At 41.0% G+C, this 24388-nt stretch overlaps 1 protein-coding gene across 1 annotated transcript in view; it reads right to left on the bottom strand.

Annotated features, from left to right (window-relative positions):
• Positions 1–24388, bottom strand: part of ccpg1 (cell cycle progression 1) — a 69957-nt gene that overhangs the window by 26817 nt on the left and 18752 nt on the right. The window contains exons 6-8 of the mRNA XM_072278466.1: positions 14249–14512; positions 5860–5898; positions 1425–1546 (exon numbers count right to left, since the gene is read on the bottom strand). Coding sequence (XP_072134567.1) covers positions 1425–1546; positions 5860–5898; positions 14249–14512 — 425 coding nt within the window. The remainder of the gene's footprint in view (positions 1–1424; positions 1547–5859; positions 5899–14248; positions 14513–24388) is intronic.

Here is a 24388-nt window from a genome sequence, read left to right as displayed (position 1 = left end):
CTAGAAGGGCCGAGATGGCCTGTTTCTGTGCTGTAATTGTTATATGGTTATATATGGTTATATGCACAGGGAATGAAAATAATGAAAAGAATGCATAACCTGCCCAAAGGCAAAAATGTTTCTGAATCCTGATAATTTAAAAGCTAAAGTTTCTCCAGGTGGACTGCTTATCAATTATACCTCAATAAATACAGACATTCTGAAAGTTATAAAGATTCAAAGTACATTACATTGATGATGGAAGTGTGTATACAGAATACAACCGAGATACATCCTCCTGCAAGCTGCCACAATACAAAGAAACAGCATGGAGCCATTCAACAAAAACATCAAACACCCAACCTGCAAAAAAAAACTAACTGGAGAAATGGCAAAAAGCCAGCCAACAACACATAGAATATCAACATTCAACCAGGAATATTCATTTTGCATTGCTAGTTTACTGCAGGCCACAGTCAGTCTTTGCCAAATCACCCCCAAGCCTCATTGATCAAACCATTCAAAAACAACAAGAAAGGAGTAATCATAATCCAGAAACACATGCAATGTGAATTTCAAAATCCCCCAAAATGAGTCCACAGCCAACAGCCTCGCCGAATAATCGCCTACAACATGGAACCCAAGACTCTTGGACTTTCCTCCAACAGCAGCTAGCAAGAGGGAGAGGAAGACAAGTTGCACCAGATCACTCAATCAGCACAAAAATACACAATCAAAATTAAAATGTTGGGTAGTCAGGGGCTTTTTCTCAGGGCTGAAATGGTTGCCACAAGAGGACACAGGTTTAAGGTGCTGGGGAGTAGGTACAGAGGAGATGTCAGGGCCAAGTTTTTTTTATACACACAGAGTGCATGGAATGGGCTGCCGGCAACAGTGGTGGAGGCAAATACGACAGGGTCTTTTCAGAGACTTTTGGATAGGTACATGAAGCTTAGAAAAATAGAGGGCTACGGGTAAGCCTAGTAATTTCTAAGGTAGGGACATGTTTGGCACAACTTTGTGGGCCGAATGGCCTGTACTGTGCTGTAGGTTTTCTATGTTTTTATGTTTCTAAAATGTAAATCACAGATTCCAATTGCACACAGCTTAGTAGAATCATGTTTGAAAATAGTAGTAAGTCGTTTTGTGAACTGTCTGCAGGATATCACCATTGGTCGTGCTGTTCACTGGTACCATCGTTAGAGAAAACCATAATAAGTATTCACTTTATAGTTTCACTGAGACTTGGTATCAGAAGTTACACAATATCAGTACACTAAGTATCTGTATTCAGTATTTTTAACCTACTGAGTATTCCAGTAAAACAGCATGTTTTACAATTTTATTGAGATTTTAACTATACTGAAGATTTCATTTTAGCTAAGATCACACAGAAAGGAGTCTGATGGCTGTGCTTCATATACTGATATTCACTTACTACTCACCTTATTGTCTGCATTTGCCTCTTGATCCTTTTGACACTGAAAGAGATCATCCTTTACATCATTCAATTCATCCTCATGGATTTTTTTTACCATCTTCTGCTGTTCTTGTATTTGAGTTGTTCCTGCAATTAGCCAAAACAAAACATACCCATCACACTATCAAAAACAGACCTTTGGCTATTGCCTTTACAACGCCTTACTGAATGGTTACGAGATAAATATGAAAAATATATCATTCACGTGCATCACATGCAAACAATGAAATGATTTCTGAACTACAGCGATGCATCTCAAACATATAAATAAATGTTGCTAACATTTCCTTTATGTAAAAATAATAGTTGGTATCTCATTAGCTAAACCTTGCCCAGTCATCACAACTTCATATTTCAAAAAACATTCATCTTTATTCCCTTCAGCTTCAAATAAATAAATATTTGGAAACTGGAATTTGCACATTGCCAAATAATTATTTCCATGAACTGTTCACTAGAGATTTTACAGTAACAAAGGGATTTCTTTCCAACTTTTGACTTTTTCCAGATCATAACAGCTGTGTAAATTAATCACAATAAAAAACACAACAGGCAGATATTGAACTACAAACACAAAGTTGCACAGATCTATAGAGTAGATGAAAAGTTAATTATCTCTCTCCACAGATGTGGCCTAATTTTAAAATCAATATTCCCAACATTTTCTGTTTTGCTATGAATTGCCACATTTTGCGTACAACAAAATTACATTTGAGACTACTCGCTCTTTTATTTTAAAAGTTGGCTACAACACTATATATGTACAATACATAATGTCTTAACCTGCACAGGTCAAATCCATCCAGCACAAGCTTCCCTATTCTATAATTGAAATTTTAACCTGAACCAATGATTTTTCCCCATACAAAGATTTTGTTTTTTTTTTATCCTAATCTTTAAATATTCATTGCAATTGATGTTTTAAACAAGATACACTTTACACAATTTCTCCCATGTAAATTATGCATTCCCTTGAACTATCAACCTGAATTTAGGTTCTGCTACCTCAATCCAGGCAGTCACCAACTAGACTTATTTTACTCACTTTTATACGTGATAATTAGCCAGGAGCAAACCTCTCATCCCTGCTCTTAAATCTTTGAGCATTAATTCTTTGCACTGTTGTTATATTATACTTCTGATTATTAATGCAGCCAGTTATGCCTTTAAGTACTGTTTTATTGAAAGAGGTTCACATTCAAAGATTTGAAAATAAGTCAGTTAGTTTCAGAAGTAATTTACACTAAGAAGCAATGTGAACATAGCATTGTAAAACGCAATTAGAATCTTTGTACATCAACCTCCATTTTCCTTTAAATCACTTGACATTTTCAAATAAATTGGCCTGACATGCAGAATTACTAATGAGCAATTGATTTTATAATGTGTACGTGTAGTTCCTCAGTTCCATTTAATTACTGATGTTATGTTTCCCTCAGATTTGTCACTCACTTTGGCATGTAGAGGAAGAGAGCTTCAGGGGACATGCACAATGGTTAATGAGTAGTGGCAGAGCATTTCTAAAGTGATGTAGGGATTTCAGTGCATTTAATGGCACCCAGGTTAGCTTCATTAATTTGACTTTTACATGGTTAAAAGCAGGACTCATTTGAAACTCAAAATAGCATCCTGAAATTCGAAACTGATTTTTTTTTTTAAAAAGATGGCACATCAACTGCAACAGTGAAATATTAAACCCACAAGCAAATTTAAACAAATAATTCATGAATTCAAATTAAATTCTAGCAATTCAGGATCAAAACACTGAGGGTCAGTTATCTTGATTGTCTAAACCAACAAGAATAGCTTGGATAAAGCACAAACTGTAGAGAGCAGGAGTTCAGAGGTTGGATTCCAGTGGGAGGGTCAGATTTGGAAAAGATATCAAGGTACCAAGGAGCTGACAACAATTATTGGAAGGTAGATGATGTAATGGCATCAGCACTGGACTTTTGAGATGGATGGTTCCAAGTTCGAATCTGGCCAGGTCCCAACCTGGGCATCAGCTACATGGACGAAAGGCCTGGCAATCTTGCCACAAAAACCCCATGGACAACTAGGGTCGCCATGAGTCGATAACGACTTGACGGCACTGAACAACAACGGGAAAAAAAAAACAGAGGAGGAAATGTGAAGTTGTAAATTACACTCAGACCCCATTTAACACGGAGGATGTGTCCCTCAGAGGTGGAGCACTATGTAAATCAGCCCTATGCACGGTCATTATAACATTACATAAATGGGCACACTATGAGCAGTCATTATAACATTACGTAAAAGGACATGTGTGCCTGATTTTTAAAAAAATCAAACCCAAAATATGATATATTATTTTATATATCAATAATACGTGGAGTAATGAACACGCAATAGGCCTAACCTGCACATCAGTGGAGCAGCGATACCTTGCAGCAGCAGCAGAGGGGAGCGGATGGTGGTTACATCTTAGGGGAGGGACCAGGCTGCGGGTCCTCCTCTAACTTTGGCTCTTCTTCAAGTAGGCATTGAAATTTGACTGCCTTTTCTAAAGTTTCCCCTCATGAAGCAGCTCTCGGTAGCAGGAAATCATGTTGAGAACACCTCTCTTTGCCTTATTGCTTTACTCCCAGTCAGAGTCCATGATTTGTGTAATCATGGTGATGCTAGTGCTGAGGAATTTTGTGGTGAAGTTTCTTGCTGGTGTTTTCTCTTCTCCATCTGTGTTATCGGATTCACCCAGGATGCGCTGCTCGGCCAATTTTCGAACTCCTCATTATTAAGGCTCTCTCCATGAGAATGCAGTAACTCTTCAACATCAACCTGACACTCATCAGCCTCCAAACGCCATACCACTTGCATCTTCACATCCATGCTAATGCTTTTCCTAGACATGCTAATGTTTCTTCCTCACTGGAAGTTGCAGGCAGTTTTCCACATTATGGGTGAAAAAAATGGAATAAGTTGGTGAGGGAGCAAGAACATTTATGCACGCAGGGGAGGCAGAGCGTGAACTAATGTGTGACTGGCTTGAGAGGCTCAGAGTGCATGCAAAGAGATCTCACCGGCTGATTAAATGTTTACTGAAATGCTGGCTGCTCAGGAAGTTTTAAGCGTTGCTTAGAATGAATATTTTTCATTTTAAAAGATGTCAATAAAGAACTGAATAACTACATTGTAACGAATCAGTACTATGCAGGGTCTGAGCGTATATACATTAAAAACTGGGAATATTGGAGACAAAAGAATTTTGGTCATGTTGGCTTATTTGTTTCTTACTCAATTCCTGGTTCCTTAAGGTTGCTATAGCCGGGAGTGGTAAAGGGGACAAGCTCCCACTCCCTATTAGATGTTCCCAGTGGAGTATGCCTCAAATAGCCTCTGACAACCAAGTCCAGCTCCTGGCCTTCACATGCGGCTTAGCTACTAAGCCCAGCTGAACCGTTTCTACTGACAGAAAAAGGGGCAAAAGCAGGTTACTGGCACCTTAAAACCAGTTGCTTCGGGCAAATGGGGCTCGTCAGCCATGGTTGGCAGCTCATCTGGAAGGAAAACTCTGATCTCAAACCCCCCCTGCTGCCTTGCGGCTATACACACCCATGGGGAAGGCTTCAGGAGCAAACCCCAAGGGAGGAATCCGGAGCTAGAGTCCCTAAGGCAGCCCTAGAGTTCAATGTTGACTCGCAACTCTTGTGACACTTCTGGTACCAAACTGTATCAGTCTCTGCCGTTCCTTTGGGTTCATTAGAAGCGTGAAGACAGAGACCTTGCTACATGGCCAACAGCTTGCCCTCCATATCGTACTGCCCAGACTTGTGTATCTGGACAGCTAGGACACAAAATCCATGGTCAGCTCTGACCGACGGGGGCCTCAGACCAGACTTAACACCTACTCTTTCTTTAAAAAGTCTCAATTTTTAAAAACAATTTAAGTATCCTCTCCTCAGAAATAATTCAACAACACAGCTCAAAGATAATGGAATAATAAATCACTATTGTTCTTACCAAATAAATTAAACTACAAAAAAGAGAAAGAAATCTAGTTAAACAGGGAGAGGACTGTTTTATTAGATGTAGGCTTTAATCCTAGACAGAGTCCCTCCTACAAATTTCAAACCAGTATCTGGTCTGCAAATATATATAAAAAATGTGAGATTGAATGCAAATTACTGGGGTAGAACCAGAAAATAAATATTGCTACACCAGAGAGAGATATTAAGCTTAAAAAACACTTAAGAGCACCGAATTAGTACTATCAACTAATAAACAATCTCCAGATATACGCTATCTTTTTAAAATTCCAAGTAGAAACTTAAAATATACATTTTAAAGCATTTTTTTTAAAGAAGAAGTTTAATGGGGGCTATCAAGAGCAAGGCTGGCCTTCTCATACTCCCTATTATTTCAAATGAGCTTCGTCTCACCCCTCTTCAGAGGCAACTGGCTGCCATCTTGAAAGTCTCCTAAACAGGGATCAAGTATTAAATTTGCAGATTAGTCTCAACCCTATATACACATATTTCAACAGATGATACAATTACCAAAAAGACCAAATACTTGTCCAAGTTTACAATCAATCATGCACACAAATTAAAGTGTAGTGGTGTTGTATCATTTACCATCACACCACACATTCTAACCCTTCGTAATGAAAATGTAAGAGCAACAAGAAATGCTAGATGGTGTAATATTGTGAAACATGGCCTATTGTTCTAAAGTGTTAAACCAACTGGAATTCCTTTACTGCTGCGTACTTTTGCAACATTTTATTCTTGGATGTGTTGCTCTTTCATTTACATGCATTCTATTTCACAGCATCTACATTTGATCATGAAAATAAATACCAAAATATGCCTTAACCCATCACTAATTGTAATTGTCAACAAAAGAACCAAATTATTAGTTTTAAAATTAGTCTTGTGAGTGGGTATTTGGATACATTACATGGAGGATATGTGTTATACAAGAAATAGAGCAAGCACAGGTCATCTTCCAGTTATGACAGGGTTCTGTTTCTGTGAACTAATTATACAAAGTTGTTAATGCAGCTGCAAATTGAGTTCCCACTGGACAAAAGTTATCTGCAGCCTCACAGCAGCTAGAAAATTCCTCCCACTGATTTCCCAAACAGTTGCTCATATCTATGGACTGCATATGAATTTATGTTTGTGCTTCTTAAGCTGGGCAGGACTTGTATTCTCAAAGCCATGACAAATCTAACAATATGTTCAAATAGTTGAGATGGTAATATTAAAGGTCCACTTTGTCACTTCAAATTTTTTTCTTGGCCTACATCTTTTTGAGCATGCACTAAGCTTAAGTGCAGATTTCACTGAATGAAAATAATTTATAGAAATTGTAAACATTGCAACAAATGCATTGTCCTTTTGTAGTTATACGCCACTTTCACAAGTTCATGCACATATTTAAAATAAATCAAATTTGCAATCTAAAGTTCCTTTTCTTGCATGCTACAGGAAATCAAAGATGTTTTTTCATACATTACACCAACTAATTTCAATAAATATGTACATGCTTAAGCAATGGAATTTGAAAACAAAAAGTGTTAGGGTTTTTTTTCTAAATAGCCAACCAATATTAAACAAAATTTTACATGCTCTGAATGCTTCCAGGTTGACAATACAAATCCTGTTGTTCACTATAAGAGAAAAACTGATGTTTACAACTGCACACAGTATTGCCAGTTCAGATGCCATTCCTTGAAACAAAGGTCAACTATCTGGTGTTATAATACACTTGACGAACCACACTGATGCTTTGAACTGATGGGGTGGGACGGGATGCAGACCTGATTTCACTTGGTCCATGTAGAAGACAAAACTGCCATCTTGCAAAGGGTACAGCTAAAAAACTGGGGAGGGGGGCAAAATATTTTTGGCATGCTTATACTTGCACAAACATACAAGAGAAACAAAGCAGGTACCAACTGTGGTGAGTGGTACAATCCGGGGGGGGGGGGGGGGGGGGGAAAGAAAGAGTTGTTGATGGAAACGTGAGAATAAAGTGAGGTTACGTCCACAATAGACCGGATAATTTTGAAAACGCTGGTTTCGCGTAAAAACGATGGGCGTCCACACCAGGCGTTTTAAAAAATATCTCCATCCACATTAAAACGGGTATTTGGGCAAATTTCCTCCTACTGGGCATGCACAGGATGCATCTACAGAAAACAAGCAAAGAGCAAATGGTATACTTGGTGTGCATTTGTCCAGTTACAGACTAGAAGAATTTTTAAAAGAAAATTGCCAAACGATGGACAGCTGTTGGCTCTCGTGCAGGAGGACTTAAAACTAAAATAACAAATACGGGAGCGTATGGAGGCAATCGACAGGGAGTTCATGGACAGTATGACCCGGCTGACGACAAACATTGAAAAACTGACCAACTCTGTTGCAGAGGGATTTGCAATGATGAGGAATATGATGGCTCCCCCCTGCCCCCCCCCCAAGTACTTTTCACTGCCACAATACCAGCCTCACAGCCACTACAATAGCTACATATACGGACACAAAGACCCCCGGCCGGCCCCACCAACACCTTCCCCACTCCCACACAGGAGTCACCCTGGAAACATTTTCTACAGCCATAGTCTCTTCACCGATGAAAGGGAGGACAGGTTTTTTTTAAAACTTTCAGTTACCCCGTACACACTACAATGCCCCACACATCAAAGTTGCTGGTGAACGCAGCAGGCCAGGCAGCATCTGTAGGAAGAGGTGCAGTCGACGTTTCAGGCCGAGACCCTTCGTCAGGACTAACTGAAGGAAGAGTGAGTAAGGGATTTGAAAGTTGGAGGGGGAGGGGGAGATCCAAAATGATAGGAGAAGACAGGAGGGGGAGGGATGGAGCCAAGAGCTGGACAGGTGATTGGCAAAAGGGGATACGAGAGGATCATGGGACAGGAGGTCCGGGAAGAAAGACAAGGGGGGGGGGACCCAGAGGATGGGCAAGAGGTATATTCAGAGGGACAGAGGGAGAAAAAGGAGAGTGAGAGAAAGAATGTGTGCATAAAAATGAGTAACAGATGGGATACAAGGGGGAGGTGGGGCCTTAGCGGAAGTTAGAGAAGCCGATGTTCATGCCATTAGGTTGGAGGCTACCCAGACGGAATATAAGGTGTTGGTCCTCCAACCTGAGTGTGGCTTCATCTTTACAGTAGAGGAGGCCGTGGATGGACATGTCAGAATGGGAATGGGATGTGGAATTAAAATGTGTGGCCACTGGGAGATCCTGCTTTCTCTGGCGGACAGAGCGTAGATGTTCAGCAAAGCGGTCTCCCAGTCTGCGTCGGGTCTCGCCAATATATAAAAGGCCACATCGGGAGCACCGGACGCAGTATATCACCCCAGTCGACTCATAGGTGAAGTGTTGCCTCACCTGGAAGGACTGCTTGGGGCCCTGAATGGTGGTAAGGGAGGAAGTGTAAGGGCATGTGTAGCACTTGTTCCGCTTACACGGATAAGTGCCAGGAGGGAGATCAGTGGGGAGGGATGGGGGGGACGAATGGACAAGGGAGTTGTGTAGGGAGCAATCCCTGCGGAATGCAGAGAGACTGGGGGAGGGAAAGATGTGCTTAGTGGTGGGATCCCGTTGGAGGTGGCGGAAGTTACGGAGAATAATATGTTGGACCCGGAGGCTGGTGGGGTGGTAGGTGAGGACCAGGGGAACCCTATTCCTAGTGGGGTGGCGAGAAGATGGAGTGAGAGAGAGAACGTGAAATGGGGGAGATGCGTCTAAGAGCAGAGTTGATAGTGGAGGAAGGGAAGCCCCTTTCTTTAAAAAAGGAAGACATCTCCCTCGTCCTAGAATGAAAAGCCTCATCCTGAGAGCAGATGCGGCGGAGCTGGAGGAATTGCGAGAAGGGGATGGCATTTTTGCAAGAGACAGGGTGAGAAGAGGAATAGTCCAGGTAGCTGTGAGAGTCAGTAGGCTTATAGTAGACATCAGTGGATAAGCTGTCTCCAGAGACAGAGACAGAAAGATCTAGAAAGGGGAGGGAGGTGTCGGAAATGGACCAGGTAAACTTGAGGGCAGGGTGAAAGTTGGAGGCAAAGTTAATAAAGTCAACGAGTTCTGCATGCGTGCAGGAAGCAGCGCCAATGCAGTCATCGATGTAGCGAAGGAAAAGTGGGGGACAGATACCAGAATAGGCACGGAACATAGATTGTTCCACAAACTCAACAAAAAGGCAGGCATAGCTAGGACCCATACCGGTGCCCATAGCTACACCTTTAGTTTGGAGGAAGTGGGAGGAGCCAAAGGAGAAATTATTAAGAGTAAGGACTAATTCCGCTAGACGGAGCAGAGTGGTGATAGTGGAGGAAGGGAAGCCCCTTTCTTTAAAAAAGGAAGACATCTCCCTCGTCCTAGAATGAAAAGCCTCATCGGGAGACCGCTTTGCTGAACATCTGGGAGACCGCTTTGCTGAACATCTAGGGAGACCGCTTTGCTGAACATCTAGGGAGACCGCTTTGCTGAACATCTACGCTCTGTCCGCCAGAGAAAGCAGGATCTCCCAGTGGCCACACATTTTAATTCCACATCCCATTCCCATTCTGACATGTCCATCCACGGCCTCCTCTACTGTAAAGATGAAGCCACACTCAGGTTGGAGGAACAACACCTTATATTCCGTCTGGGTAGCCTCCAACCTGATGGCATGAACATCGACTTCTCTAACTTCTGCTAAGGCCCCACCTCCCCCTCGTATCCCATCTGTTACTCATTTTTATGCACACATTCTTTCTCTCACTCTCCTTTTTCTCCCTCTGTCCCTCTGAATATACCTCTTGCCCATCCTCTGGGTCCCCCCCCCTTGTCTTTCTTCCCGGACCTCCTGTCCCATGATCCTCTCGTATCCCCTTTTGCCAATCACCTGTCCAGCTCTAGGCTCTATCCCTCCCCCTCCTGTCTTCTCCTATCATTTTGGATCTCCCCCTCCCCCTCCAACTTTCAAATCCCTTACTCACTCTTCCTTCAGTTAGTCCTGACGAAGGGTCTTGGCCTGAAACGTCGACTGCACCTCTTCCTACAGATGCTGCCTGGCCTGCTGCGTTCACCAGCAACTTTGATGTGTGTTGCTTGAATTTCCAGCATCTGCAGAATTCCTATTGTTTACACTACAATGCTCAACTGGTTTAAACACTCCGGAGAGTGTTTTAGAAAAGCTCCATTTTTGGGGGAGGAAAATGCCATTTTAGTGTGGACGGAGGGTCAAAATGAAGAGAAAAAGCTTCAGTTACGGATTTATACGGTCTAGTGTGGACGTAGCCTGAGATTAGTGCAGGTGAAGGTTGATGGTCACAGCAAATTTAGTGGATTGTATGACATCGAATTACAAATTTCTGAACTGCATGCAGTTAAATAGCTGGAAATGGATTGACATTCATTTTGTTAGAAGCAAACAAAGAATTTTCCTTTAAGACTAACACTATTTTCACACTTAATCTGAGAGCATTTAGAGCAATAAAACTTTCAGCATCAAGGAAGGTTTCAAGTCTCTAGTTGCCATTGCATGTAAATTTGCTGAAACATTCCCACACAATTCTTTATGGCCTTGGTTGCTGTACTCACTGCCTTCCTTACCTTCAAATTCACCTGAAAATACATAAAAAACTAACCATAAGCCACAATACAAAACAAAGTTGTATGTCACAATGTATTACATTTAAAGAGACACATTTCTGGAAAGTACGGAAGCTCAGTTCCTCGAACTCACAAGAAAGAGCATGTGACTATCCTTCCTTCTGCAGTTCAATTTACTGCTTAGTGTTAGGAATTAAAGCTATATTTTGTTTTGAAAGCATGCTTTGCAATAGTGACGATACCATTCATTTTCATAATAAAAAGCTTTGCTTCTCTTTATTTTTACCTTGCAACAGGGATTAAAACAAAGATAAACTAATAAACAGCTTCAAGAACCCAATTGCAAAACACAACAAAAATCTGCTGCATACAAGCTTAAGGTCCAATTTTCACCTCTATTCCAAAATCCTCAAGATGGGTATTTCCATTAAAACTACATCTATTTGTTGTCTTACAACATAGTATTCCATCATCTACCTTCTGGCAACCAGTAACAAGAAAGATACAGTAGAATGGACAGGAGACTGTAGTTGCTGGAAACAGGAGTAGTTTGCTGCTGTAGCACAATACAGTATTGTTCTCTGACCAACAAGTCATTCAAAAATAATTCCTCCACCTAGATGCCTTTATAAACCACAATATTGTTTTACCTCGTGTTCTATTAAATTAATATTGCAATATAAAGCTCATGCTTCCTATGTTGACTGAAAGAATATGGCAGTCTCTGAACACAGTGTAGCAATATCATAATATAAACTACATTTTTAATTTATTCATTTATGGGATGTGGGCATCACTAGCTAAGCCAGCATTTATTGTCCATCCCTAGATGCCCTTGAGAAGGTGGTGATGAGCTGCCTTCAAAACCGCTGCAGTCCGAGGTGTAGGTACACCCACAGTGCTGTTAGTGAGGAGATTCCATGAGTTTGACCCAGCAACAATGAAGGAACGGCGATGTTTCCAAGTCATGATGGTGACAGACTTGGAGGGAGATTTCCATGAAACTAACTATATTCAGTAGCAAGAAAAAGTTTGTGAACCCTTTGTAATTACCTGGTTTTCTGCATTAATTACTCATAAAATATGGTCTGATCTTCATCTAAGTCACAATAATAGACAAACACAATCTACATAAACCAATGATGCGCAAATAGTTGTACTTATCATGTCTTTATTGAATACGTTGTTTATCATTCACAGTCCAGGCTGGAAAATATGCATTTTGAATTTAATAACTGGTAGAACCTCCACAAAACATCTCCTGTAGCTGCTGATCAGACTTGCACAATGGTGAGGAGGAATTTTAGACCATTCCTCCATACAAAACTGTTCCAGTTTATTACTGTTTCTGGGGTCTCTTCAGGTCATGACACAATATCTCAGTCTGAACTCTGACTTGGCCATTCCAAATCACAAATTTTCTTCTTCAACCATTCTGTTGTTGATTTACTCTTGTGTATTGGATCATTAGCCTGTTGCATCATCCAACTTCTATTAAGCTTCAGGCAATGGACCGCACCCTGACATTCTCCTCTAAAATGTCTTGATACAATTTTGAATTCATTGTTCCATCAGTGATTGAAAGCTGTCCATGCCCTGAGGTAGCAAAGTAGCCCCAAACCATGATGCTCCTTCCACCATACTCCATAGTTGAGATGAGGTTTTGGTGTTGGTGTGCAGTGCCCTTTTACCTCCAAACATAGTGGTGTACATTTCTGCCAAAAAGTTCAGCTTTCTGGACCATTCTTGTCCAGTGTTCTTCTTATAGTGGACACATGAACAGAGACTTCAGCAAGTTCTAGAAATTTCTGCATGTTTTTTGCTGTCACCCTTAGGTCCTTTTTCACCCCCTTCACTATTACACATTGTGCACTTCGTGTGATTTTTGCAGGACACCCTCTCCAAGGGAAAGTAGCAACAGTACTGAATTTCTTCCATTTGTAGACAATTTCTTTTACTGTAGACTGATGAGCACTCAGGTCTTTAGAAATGCTTTTGTAGCTTTTTCCACTTTCATGAATCTCTACAATTCTTCTTCTTCTACGGTCATCTGAAAGTTGTTTTGATTGAGCCATGGTGCACATAAACAGATAAACAGTGACTATACTTCCAGGCTGAATCACTGTCTGGTATGTGGGGGGCGGGGGGCTCTGTCTTGGGTACTAGCCTGCAAAGTACCCAGGACATGAGGACATCTTCAAGGAGCGGTGTCTCAGAAAGGCAGCGTCCATTATTACGGACCTCCAGCACCTTTTTCCTCACTGTTACCATCAGGGTACCTCACTGTTACACACTCAGTGATTCAGGAACAGTTTCTTCCCCTCTGCCATCCAATTCCTAAATAGACATTGAACCCTTGGACACTACCTCACTTTTTTGATATTATTTCTGTTTTTTGCACGATTTTTTATCTATTCAATATATGCACACTGTAATTGATTTACATTATTATTCTGTTTTTTTCTATATTATGCATTGCATTGAACTGGTGCTGCTAAGTTAACAAATTTCACAACACATGCTGGTAATAATAAACCTGATTCTGATCTTTCTTGAGAAGAGCAGGCTGTCAGTATCCTGACTTTGAGTGTCTTTTTTTTAATATATAGGACAGGGCACCTCCACAACCCATACCTCCAATCTCATCTCATTGACTGGAACACCTGAGTCCAAATAGTTTTTGCAGATGGCATTACCCCAGAGGTTCACAACTTTTTTGAACCTAGACTGTGATTGTTTAACTGGTGTGCTCATTATTAATGAGAAGTACAACTTTATGTGTGTTATTAGTTAAGGCAGATTGTGTTTGCCTATTATCGTAACTTGGATGAAGATCAGATCACATTTTATGAGTAATTAATGCAGAAAACCAGGTAATTGCAAAGGGTTCACAATTTTTTTCTTGCACCTGTATTTGCTTTACTTCAGTTTTCAACTCTATGAACTTAGAAAAAGTAAAAGTAGTGTAACTACAAGATTACACCAACCAAAGTTACAGAGCAATACACCATTCTCCCCTCTCAACTCCACACTCTATACAAAAGCATTCGGTCGTGCTTGCTCTAAACATCTCTCAATTGCTCATTGTCTTCATAAGTTTCCTCAAATTTTTGATCTAAACCATTTCCTTTGGTTCCATTTTCTTATCTGTGAACCACCTTGAGATGTTTGCTCTGAGAAAGCGACAAGGTGACAAGCTCAACTTACCATAAAAATGCCCAAATCCCATGCTGAAAGCAACAACCAGTGCAAGTAAAATGCACTTATTCAGTGTGGTATTAAACCGGTGTTGCTGCTGCTGCTGCTGCTGCTCCTGCTGCTGCTCACCATCTGTCACACCGTCCTTTGGTTTTTCTTCTGATTCAGTAGATAGAGTTCTTTTTCGAATACGTCGTCTCTTCAGATTAGGGCTGGATTTGCCACTGGTATCATCACTACTTGATTCATCAATGCTTCCTTCAATTGCAGATACTGAAAAAAAAGAGATTGTACATATTATACAGGACCTTGCACAACATTATATGCCTACTGCTGACAAAACATGAAAAGCAACCTAAAAAGGTAAAACAAGGCTTCACCCTACACTTCTCCCTGAAAGGTTACTCAAGTTCCTAATCAAACTGGTTGTACTAGGTTGCTGCTCCAGTCCACTGTGAAAAGAGTTTACGAAAGCCCATCATTAAACAGAGAGCGTTGGGTACTTTATCTATGCAGCATACCAGTGTAGTGGCCTGGCAGAGAAAGATAAATCTATTTTGCAATAAGTGAGAATTGCTCTTCAAATTGCTTCTGAAGTTCTTTGCAGAAAATAGATCAATTAACTTATTATGTGCATTCAGCACCTCTTGATTTCCCTTTCAATGCAAGAGCAATAACATTTCAAACAATAACACTTACACTATATTTTGCACTACAAATTTGCAACTTATTAAAGCAACACATTAGTTGAGGTAAGGAACTTCCTTCCTCTCAGTGGTTTTCTTTGTCCTGTGAGAGGTTGGAGCAAATTCTACAGATTAAGACAAGACAGCAGAAAGGCTTTGCAATCCTAGATCAAACAGTGTTATGATCACAACTATAAGTGATTCTGCAGATGCCAGAAATCCTGAACAACACACATATGGTGGAGGAACTCAGCAAGTCAGGCAGCATCCGTGGAGAAGGAATAAACAATCGAGACACTTCATCAGGACTGGAAAGGAAGGAGGTAGAAGCCTGAATAAGATGGGGGGGGGGGAAGAAAAAGAAAAAAAAGCGGGCAGGTGATACTTGAGACTATGTGGGAGGGAAGATGGGAAGGTGAGTGGGAGCGAAGGGGGATGCGAGGCAGAATGAAGTAAGAAGCTAGATGGAGGAGACAAAGGGCTGAAGGAATCTAACAACAAGAGAGGACCATCGAAGAAAGGGAAGGAGGAGTGGAACAAGGGAAGAGAGAAGGTGTGAGTATGTAACCAGAATGGGAAATGAGAAAAAAAGTGAAGGAGGGAGGGAAAGAAATTACTATAAATCTATAAATTAGAGTGGACATCAATTTCTATCAGGTTGCATGCCCCCACCTTCTTATTCTGAGTTCTACTTCCTTCCTTTCCAGTCGTGATGAAGGGGTTCAGCCTGAAATGTCAATCGTTAAGCACTCCCTGATTTGCTGAGTTTCTCCAGCATTTTGTGTGTTGCGCAATAGTTATAATGTTGCAAATGAATCAAGACTGCTTGTAAACAAGGGCAAGGATTGGGAATTTAATTAAATGCGTGAAGAATCAGAGAGATGAAAACAAGATGAGGTTGGAAAATCACAAGACTGAAATCGTACATCACTGGACAGAGCACACAAACAGTCAGAACCATAGAACCACAGAACATTACAGCATAGAAACAGGCCTTTTGGCCCTTCTTGGCTGTGCCAAACCATTTTTCTGCTTAGTCCCACTGACCTGCACCTGGACCATATCCCTCCATACACCTTTCATCCCTGTACTTGTCCAAGTTTTCCTTAAATGTTAAAAGTGAGCCCGCATTTACCACTTCATCTGGCAGCTCATTCCACACTCCCACCACTCTCTGTGTGAAGAAGCCCCCCTTAATGTTCCCTTTAAACTTTTCCCCCTTCACTCTTAACCCATGTCCTCTGGCTTTTTTCTCCCCTAGCCTCAGTGGAAAAAGCCAGCTTGCATTCACTCTATCTATACCCATCATAACTTTATACACCTCGATCTAATCTCCCCTCATTCTTCTACACTCCAGGGAATAAAGTCCTAACCTATTCAACCTTTCTCTGTAACTCAGTTTCTTAAGTCGCAGCAACATCCTTGTAAACCTTGCCTGCACTCTTTCAACCTTATTTATATCCTTCCTGTAATTTGGTGACCAAAACTGCACACAATACTCCAAATTCAGCCTCACCCATGCCTTATACAACCTCACCATAATATTCCAACTCTTATACTCAATACTTTGATTTATAAAGGCCAATGTACCAAAAGCTCTCTTTACGACCCTATCTACCTGTGATGCCACTTTTAGGGAATTTTGTATCTGTATTCCCAGATCCCTCTGTTCTACTGCACTCCTCAGTGCCCTACCATTTACCTTGTATGATTCTACCTTGGTTTGTCCTTCCAAAGTGCAATACCTCACACTTGTCTGTACTAAACTCCATCTGCCATTTCTCAGCCCATTTTTCCAGCTGGTCCAAATCCCTCTGCAAGCTTTGAAAACCTTCCTCACTGTCCACTACACCTCCAATCTTTCTATCATCAGCAAATTTGCTGATCCAATCTACCACATTATTATCCAGATCATTGATATAGATGACAAATAACAATGGACCCAGCACTGATCCCTGTGGCACACCACTAGTCACAGGCCTCCACTCAGAGAAGCAATCCTCCACTACCACTCTCTGGCTTCTTCCATTGAGCCAATGTCTAATACAATTTACTACCTCTCCATGTATACCTAGCGACTGAATCTTCCTAACTAACCTTCCATGCAGGACCTTGTCAAAGGCCTTACTGAAGTTCATGTAGACAACATCTACTGCCTTCCCTTCATCCACTTTCCTGCTAATTTCCTCGAAAAACTCTAATAGATTGGTTAAACATAACCTACCATGCACAAAGCCATGTTGACTCTCCCTAATAAATCCCTATCCAAATACTTGTAGGTCCTACCTCTTGGTACTCCTTCCAATAATGTACCTACTACCGACGTCAAACTTACTGGCCTATAATTTCCCGGATTACTTTTAGAGCCTTTTTTTAAACAACAGAACAACATGAGCTATCCTCCAATCCTCCGGCACCTCACCCGTAGATACCAACATTTTAAATATACCTGCCAGGGCTCCTGCAATTTCAACGCTAGTCTCCTTCAAGGTCTGAGGGAATACCCTGTCAGGTCCTAGGGATTTATCTACTCTGATTTGCCTCAAGATAGCAAGCACCTCCTCCTCTTCAATTTGTTTAGGTTCCATGACCTCACTACTTGTTTGTCTTATTTCCATCAACTCCATGCCAGTTTCCTTAGTAAATACAGAAGCAAAACAACCCATTTAAGATCTCCCCAATTTCCTTTGGTTCCATACATAGCCAACCACTCTGATCTTCAAGAGGACCAATTTTATCCCTTACTATCCTTTTGCGTTTAATATACCTGTAGAAGCTCTTTGGATTATCCTTCACCTTGTCTGCCAAAGCAACCTCATGTCTTCTTTTAGCCCTCTTGATTTCTTTCTTAAGTATTTTTTTGCACTTTTTATACTCCTCAAGCAGCATATTTGCTCCGTTTCCTATACTTGTCATACATCTCTCTTTTCTTCTTTATCAGAGTTCCAATATCCCTTGAGAATCACGGTTCCTTATTCTTATTCACTTTGCCTTTAATCCTGACAGGAACATACAAACTCTGCACTCTCAAAGTTTCTCCTTTGAAGGCCTCCCACTTACCAATCACATCCTTGCCAGAGAACAACCTGTCCCAATCCACGCTTTTTAGATTGTTTCTCGTTTCTTCAAATTTGGCCTTTTTCCAGTTTAGAACCTCAACCTGAGGACCAGATCTATCTTTATCCATGATCAAGTTGAAACTAATGGTGTTATGATCACTGGAACCAAAGTGTTCCCCTACACACTTCTGTCACCTGTCCTAACTCGTTTCCTAATAGGAGATCTAATATTGCATCCTCTCTAGTTGGTACCTCTATATATTGATTTAGAAAACTTCCCTGAACACATTTTACAAACTCTAACCCGCCTAAACCTTTAACAGTATGGGAGTCCCAATCAATATGTGGAAAATTAAAATCTCCTACTATCACAACTTTATGTTTCTTGCAGTTGTCTGCTATCTCTCTGCAGATTTGCTCCTCCAATTCTTGTTGACTATTGGGTGGTCTATAATACAACCCCATTAACGTGGTCATACCTTTCCTGTTTCTCAGCTCCAACCAGATGGCCTCGGTAGACAAGCCCTCTAATCTGTCCTGTCTGAGCACTGCTGTAACATTTTCCCTGACTATCAATGCCACCACCCCACCCCCCCGCCCTTCATTCCTCTGCCTCTATCACGTCTGAAACATCGGAACCCTGGAACATTAAGCTGTCAGTCCTGCCCCTCCTGTAGCCAAGTTTCACTAATGGCTACAATGTCGTAATTCCACGTGTCAATCCACACCCTCAGCTCATCAGCCTTCCCCACAATATTCCTTGCATTGAAATAGACACACCTCAGGAGATTATTACCACCACACACACCCTTCTACTTGTGACTTTACATGAACTTTTAACATCATTTATTTTCACCCCCGCTCCACTATCTGCTCTGGCACTCTGGTTCCCATCCCCCTGCAAATCTAGTTAAAACCCTCCCCAACAGCACTAACAAACCTCCCTGCAAGGATATTGGTCCCCTCGTAGTTCAGTGTAACCCGTCTCTCTTGTACAGGTCCCACCTGCCCCAGAAGAGGTCCCAATGATCCTGAAATCTGAAACCCTGCCCCCTACACTAATTGTGGTATCTTAAGTTAGACGTTATGTTGGATAGAACCTAAGGTATTCTGGGGATCAAAGTCACATACAGGAGTTTGGGGGAGGGGGAGGGGATGTAGTTTAATAATGAGCATTAAGCATTTAAAGGAAGGGGCCTAATTCTGCTCCTTTGTCTTATGGTCTTATTAAACTCAGCTCAGGATTGAGAATACAGATTTTGCAATTAGGTGGTTCAGTTTGCTATGAGTTGGGAGATGGAACTTAATAATTAGCTGTATTTAGCCAAGTTTAAAAGCATGAACATCACTCTTAAGAATCTCTATTCATCTGGCCAAGCAAAGCCAACTGGTTCAGTCTGATCATGCCACCTTGGAAAATCAGACAGCCAAGACAGATGCTCAGTCAATCACTCAATCAATAAGATAACCATAAGCCAGTTTCTTACACTGCTACTGTTATTGTGAAAAATATTTTGCATAAAGTGTTCAAACATATTTCAAACATATTTGTTATAGATAATGGAAGTGTATTTAGGCTCAAGATAAGTCACTTGATACATAATACCCTGTCTCAATATCTTGTGTGGCTACAGTATTAATGTGGCTATCATCTTTTCTAGCTAATGGCAACCCATAGAACGTTGATGGTCATGCTGCTGAATGTGAAGAAATGGTTATTGCCTGACACTTATGTGGCACAGAAGTTCACACTTGAACATTGTCCAATCTTGCTTCACAAAAATGCATTACTTTGTTAGCTGAAGAAATGCAAGTGGAACTGCACAATGCAATCTGTAACATCTTTCTCACCTGATGGCGGTGTGAAAATTATCGATGAAGTGCTTATTGATGATGGAGAATTGCTGGAACCAGGAAATCTTCCACAGAGGCCACAGATGTTCTGCAGGTTTTGATAAGTGGCCTCCAACAATCATCTTCCTTTACATAGAGCATGGCACTAACCTGTATTTCAGCAATCCAACCTCTTACCACAGTAGAGGCATAAAAATAAACTGGAGGGCACAAGTCTGAGGAAGCAGTTTTAAAGGGGACTTAAGAGTGGTTGTTAACTGGAACACTCTCTAGAGGAGGTGCTGAAGTCTGATACTCTCACTACATTTAAAAGGCACACAGAGCATATGATGAACAAGTAGGATTAGTGTAAATGGGCAAAAAAAAAGGTCAGCACGATTGTGGTTGGCCAAAGAGCCTGTTACTGCACTGTACAACTCTTATGACCCAATGACTCTAAATACCAATTTTGTAGTAAAATACCACTGCTATTTCTGAAAGGTGAACAATAAATCCAATACTAGAAAGCTCCAAGAATCTATGTGGCATTATGGTGACTGCCCCTTTGACACACATTCAGCCCAGGTGAAAAATAAAAAAAAAATCTGATCCATTTCAGATCCCTCCCAATATTCTCTCCAACTAAATTTTAATCGATTCAGTTTGATATGCAGAAATAGCAAAGGATGGAACAGAGACACCTTGCAGATAGTGCTGACGACTGACACTCCACAGCTTGCTATGTCTCTAGCCAAGCTACGCAGTGGCATTCACCCGAAGCAACAGCCAACATATTCTGTGTCCAAATGTCGGAATGGAGTCAACCAAGTTTGTATCATCTGAACTAAGATAATCCAACTGCTCCATGAAACTAACCAACTCCCAAACTCCCATACATGCCTAAAACTCACCAGGTTCCTGATTTCCAAATTGCCTCTGAAATAGCATGTAACACATTAAAAAAATATGTATGCTGCATGTTAATAAAAAAAATCCAATAATCCATAAAATCCACCTATCTGATATCAGCTCCAAACCCTGAGCCTCCGTACCTCCCGCTACAACTGGACCCTCGACTTCCTAACCGGAAGACCATAATCTGTGCGGATCAGAAATAACATCTCCACCTCACTATCAACATTGGTGCACCTCAGAGATGTGTGCCTAGCCCTCTGTCTTATTCTCTCTATACCATGACTCTGTGGTTAGGCACGGCTCAAATGCCATTTATAAATTTGCTGATGACAACTATTGTTGGCAGAATTTCAGATGCTGCGGAGGACAGATCAGCCGGTTGAGTAGTACTGTAGCAACAACCTTGCGGTCAACATCAGAAAGGCCAAGTAATTGAGTGGGGACCTCAGAAAGGGTAAGGTGTGCAAACACACATCAGTCTTCATCGAGAGATCAGAAGTGGAAAGGGTGAGTAATTTCAAATTCCTGGGCGTCAACATCTCAGAATCTATCCTGGGTCCAAGATATTGATGCAATTACAAATGCAGCACAACAGTGGAAATATGAGTAGAATTGGTATTTTCTTGCAAACTTCCACAGCTGTACCATGGAGAGCATCCTAACTGGTTGTATCACCATCTGGTATGGAGGGGCCACTGCACAGGATTGGGAAAAGCTGCAGAAAAGTTGTAAACTCAGTCAGTTCCATCATTGGCACTAGACTACCTGGCATTCAGGACACCTTCAAAACGTGATACCTCAAAAAGTTGGCATCCATCACCCAGGACATGCCCTCTTTTCATTGCCACCATCAAGGAGATGGTAGAGGAGCCTGAAGACACACACTCAACGTTTCAGGAACAGCTTCTTCCCCTCTGCCATCAGATTTCTGAATGGACAATGAACCCATGAACACTACCTCAGTATTTACCCCCTCTCTTTTTGAGACTCATTATTTATTAATAAATACCACTTATTTAATTTACATTTTTATATATACTTAATGTAATATAGGGTTTATTATTATGTAATATGGCAAAACAACATATGCCAGAGATATTGAACTTGATTCTGAGGATCCGAGAGAGCGCAAGAGAGAGCGACTGCAGATCCTGGTCTTCCTTAGGGACTTTGCTATTGCTTGCTTGGTGGGTGGAGGATGCTGATGCTTTTTTGCAGGTGGGTGGGGGAGGGTTGTTGCTTTGCTGCTGATTATGTGTGGGAAGGGCCAGTGGGACAGGGGGTCTTTGGGTACTCATGATAAAGTTTAAGGGAAAGGGGGATTCTCAAGATTCCTGTAAACAATGGATACAGTACTGACTATGTCTGTGACTGCAGTGTGTTTGAATAATGTCTCACAGCTGCTTTCTTTGGAGCAAGATAATTAAGGTTTGCCCAGATCCACATCAGATGTCTCTGGGCTCTTCACACCTTTTGATTTTGACAAAAAGCAGTACCTGATGGAAATTAGACAGAACATTCCTTTCTTAATTAAAGCACAAATTTGACGGATGTTCCTATCTTTGTAATTAAGTTGTGGCTCCAGCAAACCAGGTAGGACATTCTCTTCTTTAATTAAGGTGGCCGGAGTGTCTAACAAATTGATTGTACTTTTGTATCAATAATCCATTGTCTTGACTGGAATAGTTATCAAACTGATTGTTCTCTGTATCAATAATCCATTGACTTGACCGGAATGGTTATCAAACTGATTGTTCTTTTGTATTGGTGGCCTTATAACTTCTGACAATTCTGACCGGGCAGTGAACTTGTAGAACCGCTGGGGAGATGAGAAAGATTCTTTTCCTGATGTCGGGTCCAAGTTCACTTGCCAGCTGAGCTCGAAGAAATAAAGGGGTGGAAAGATAAGTAACGATCTTTTTGTGCTGTCGTTATTTGATCTAGCAAAGTTACGTTTGCACCAACATTTTAACTGTCACTCATTCTTTGGGGCACTCAGCTGTTTTCATGGGTGTCTGCAAAGAGCGAGAATTTCAGGATGTATATTGTATATATTCTCTGATATTAAATGGAACTATTGAACAAATCAAAAATTTCTGTTAATTCTGTCAAAAGCTGCAGGTAAGAAAGTGACTTTCATAGACTTGCTCAGCAATTATAGATTTTCCATCAAAAAATGCACAAAAATATGATTGGTTTTATCCATCGATGCTGCTGACCTGCTGAGTATTTACATCACACAAATACAATTTGTTTCAGCTTCCTCCATTTTAGTAAGAAAAGCATTTGGTACCACCTCTGCAAATGTACAATGACTGAGGTGCACTTTGCCACTATTATACTGTGTAATACCTTGAGATCTTATGCTCTGCGTTTAAAATGCAAAGCACACACACTCTGATACTTGTAACAGAAATCGTGCTCTATAGTGTTGGAAATGGGCTCATCATAATATATTTGTATTACTTAAAACTAAAACCGCTACACCATTTAAAACATTTTTAAAATGTATGTTGTTGCTTTAAAGACCAAGGCTGATTGTAAAAGCACTGAGGGTGGAAGGAAACTCACAGAATATGTCTGTATCTGCCAGTACCTTGTCACTCTATTTGATGTGCTTGACTACACAAAGGAACAGGAAACTTTACCACTTGCCTGTAGGGTGAGGAAGAAGATGAAGATTCTATGGAAGGAACCGAAGGGCAAAAAAGCAGGTTTTACGGTAGTGAATCAGCCTATTGAATAAAAAAAATCACACCTGTTTAAACTCAGAAAAATATATCCAAAGGTGTCATAGGCCACTCATTAAGGAGCTGGATTTCCAGGGCCTGCTTGTAGCCAAGAAGTTGGATAGCCAACATGTTCTGTACCTTTTATTTCCTGTGGACTTTCTAACTGAGGTAAGACTGGTGCTGGATATAGTGCAGCTACTCACAGCTTCTATGATTTATGTGCTCTAACCTCTGGTGTTGTTTGTATAGATCTTGCATATTCTCCTAGGAAATCATATCATTAGCCCGGATACTTCATTTCAGATCCACATCCTACAGATGTGCTAGCTGTTATGTTATGAGGCACTGTATTGTTCCAACTGTGGATCGTAATTAGAATAAGTTGCAGGGAAAAAAATACTGTGGACTGAAATGTTTTTAGATTATTCCATGGGCCAGCATTGAAGATGGTCTGAATGGACTCCTACTGGGTTACAATGAAATACGAAATATTAACATCACTTACTGGAATCCTTATGCCAAGAACTCAGAATGGGAACCACTGAGACAGTGGTCCTGATGTTACACCATCTACACTTCACATTTATGGAGTGCACTGTGACAGAGGTCATGTCGTTTTCTTCAGAAAATGTTCTATAAGCACTCAGAAATGGCAAGAAAATGTATGTTGATGAAAATACAAGACCACAAGACACAAGAGCAGAATGAGGCCATCTGGGCCATTGAGTCTGCTCCACCATTATGGGCGATTTATTTTTCCTCTCAATCCCATACTCCTGCTTCTCAACGTAATCTTTGACATCCAATCAAGAAACCATCAACCACCACTTTAAATATACCCAAATGAGCTGACACACAGCCATCTGTGGCAATGAATTCCACAGATTCACCACCCTCTGGCTAAATAAATTCCTCCTCATCTGT

This window comes from Mobula birostris, chromosome 14 (assembly GCF_030028105.1).
Source record: "Mobula birostris isolate sMobBir1 chromosome 14, sMobBir1.hap1, whole genome shotgun sequence".
In the NCBI taxonomy this organism is placed as follows: Eukaryota; Metazoa; Chordata; class Chondrichthyes; order Myliobatiformes; family Myliobatidae; genus Mobula; species Mobula birostris.
The sequence above is the reverse complement of the archived record's forward strand: the minus strand, read 5'-3'. Positions and strand labels throughout refer to the sequence as shown.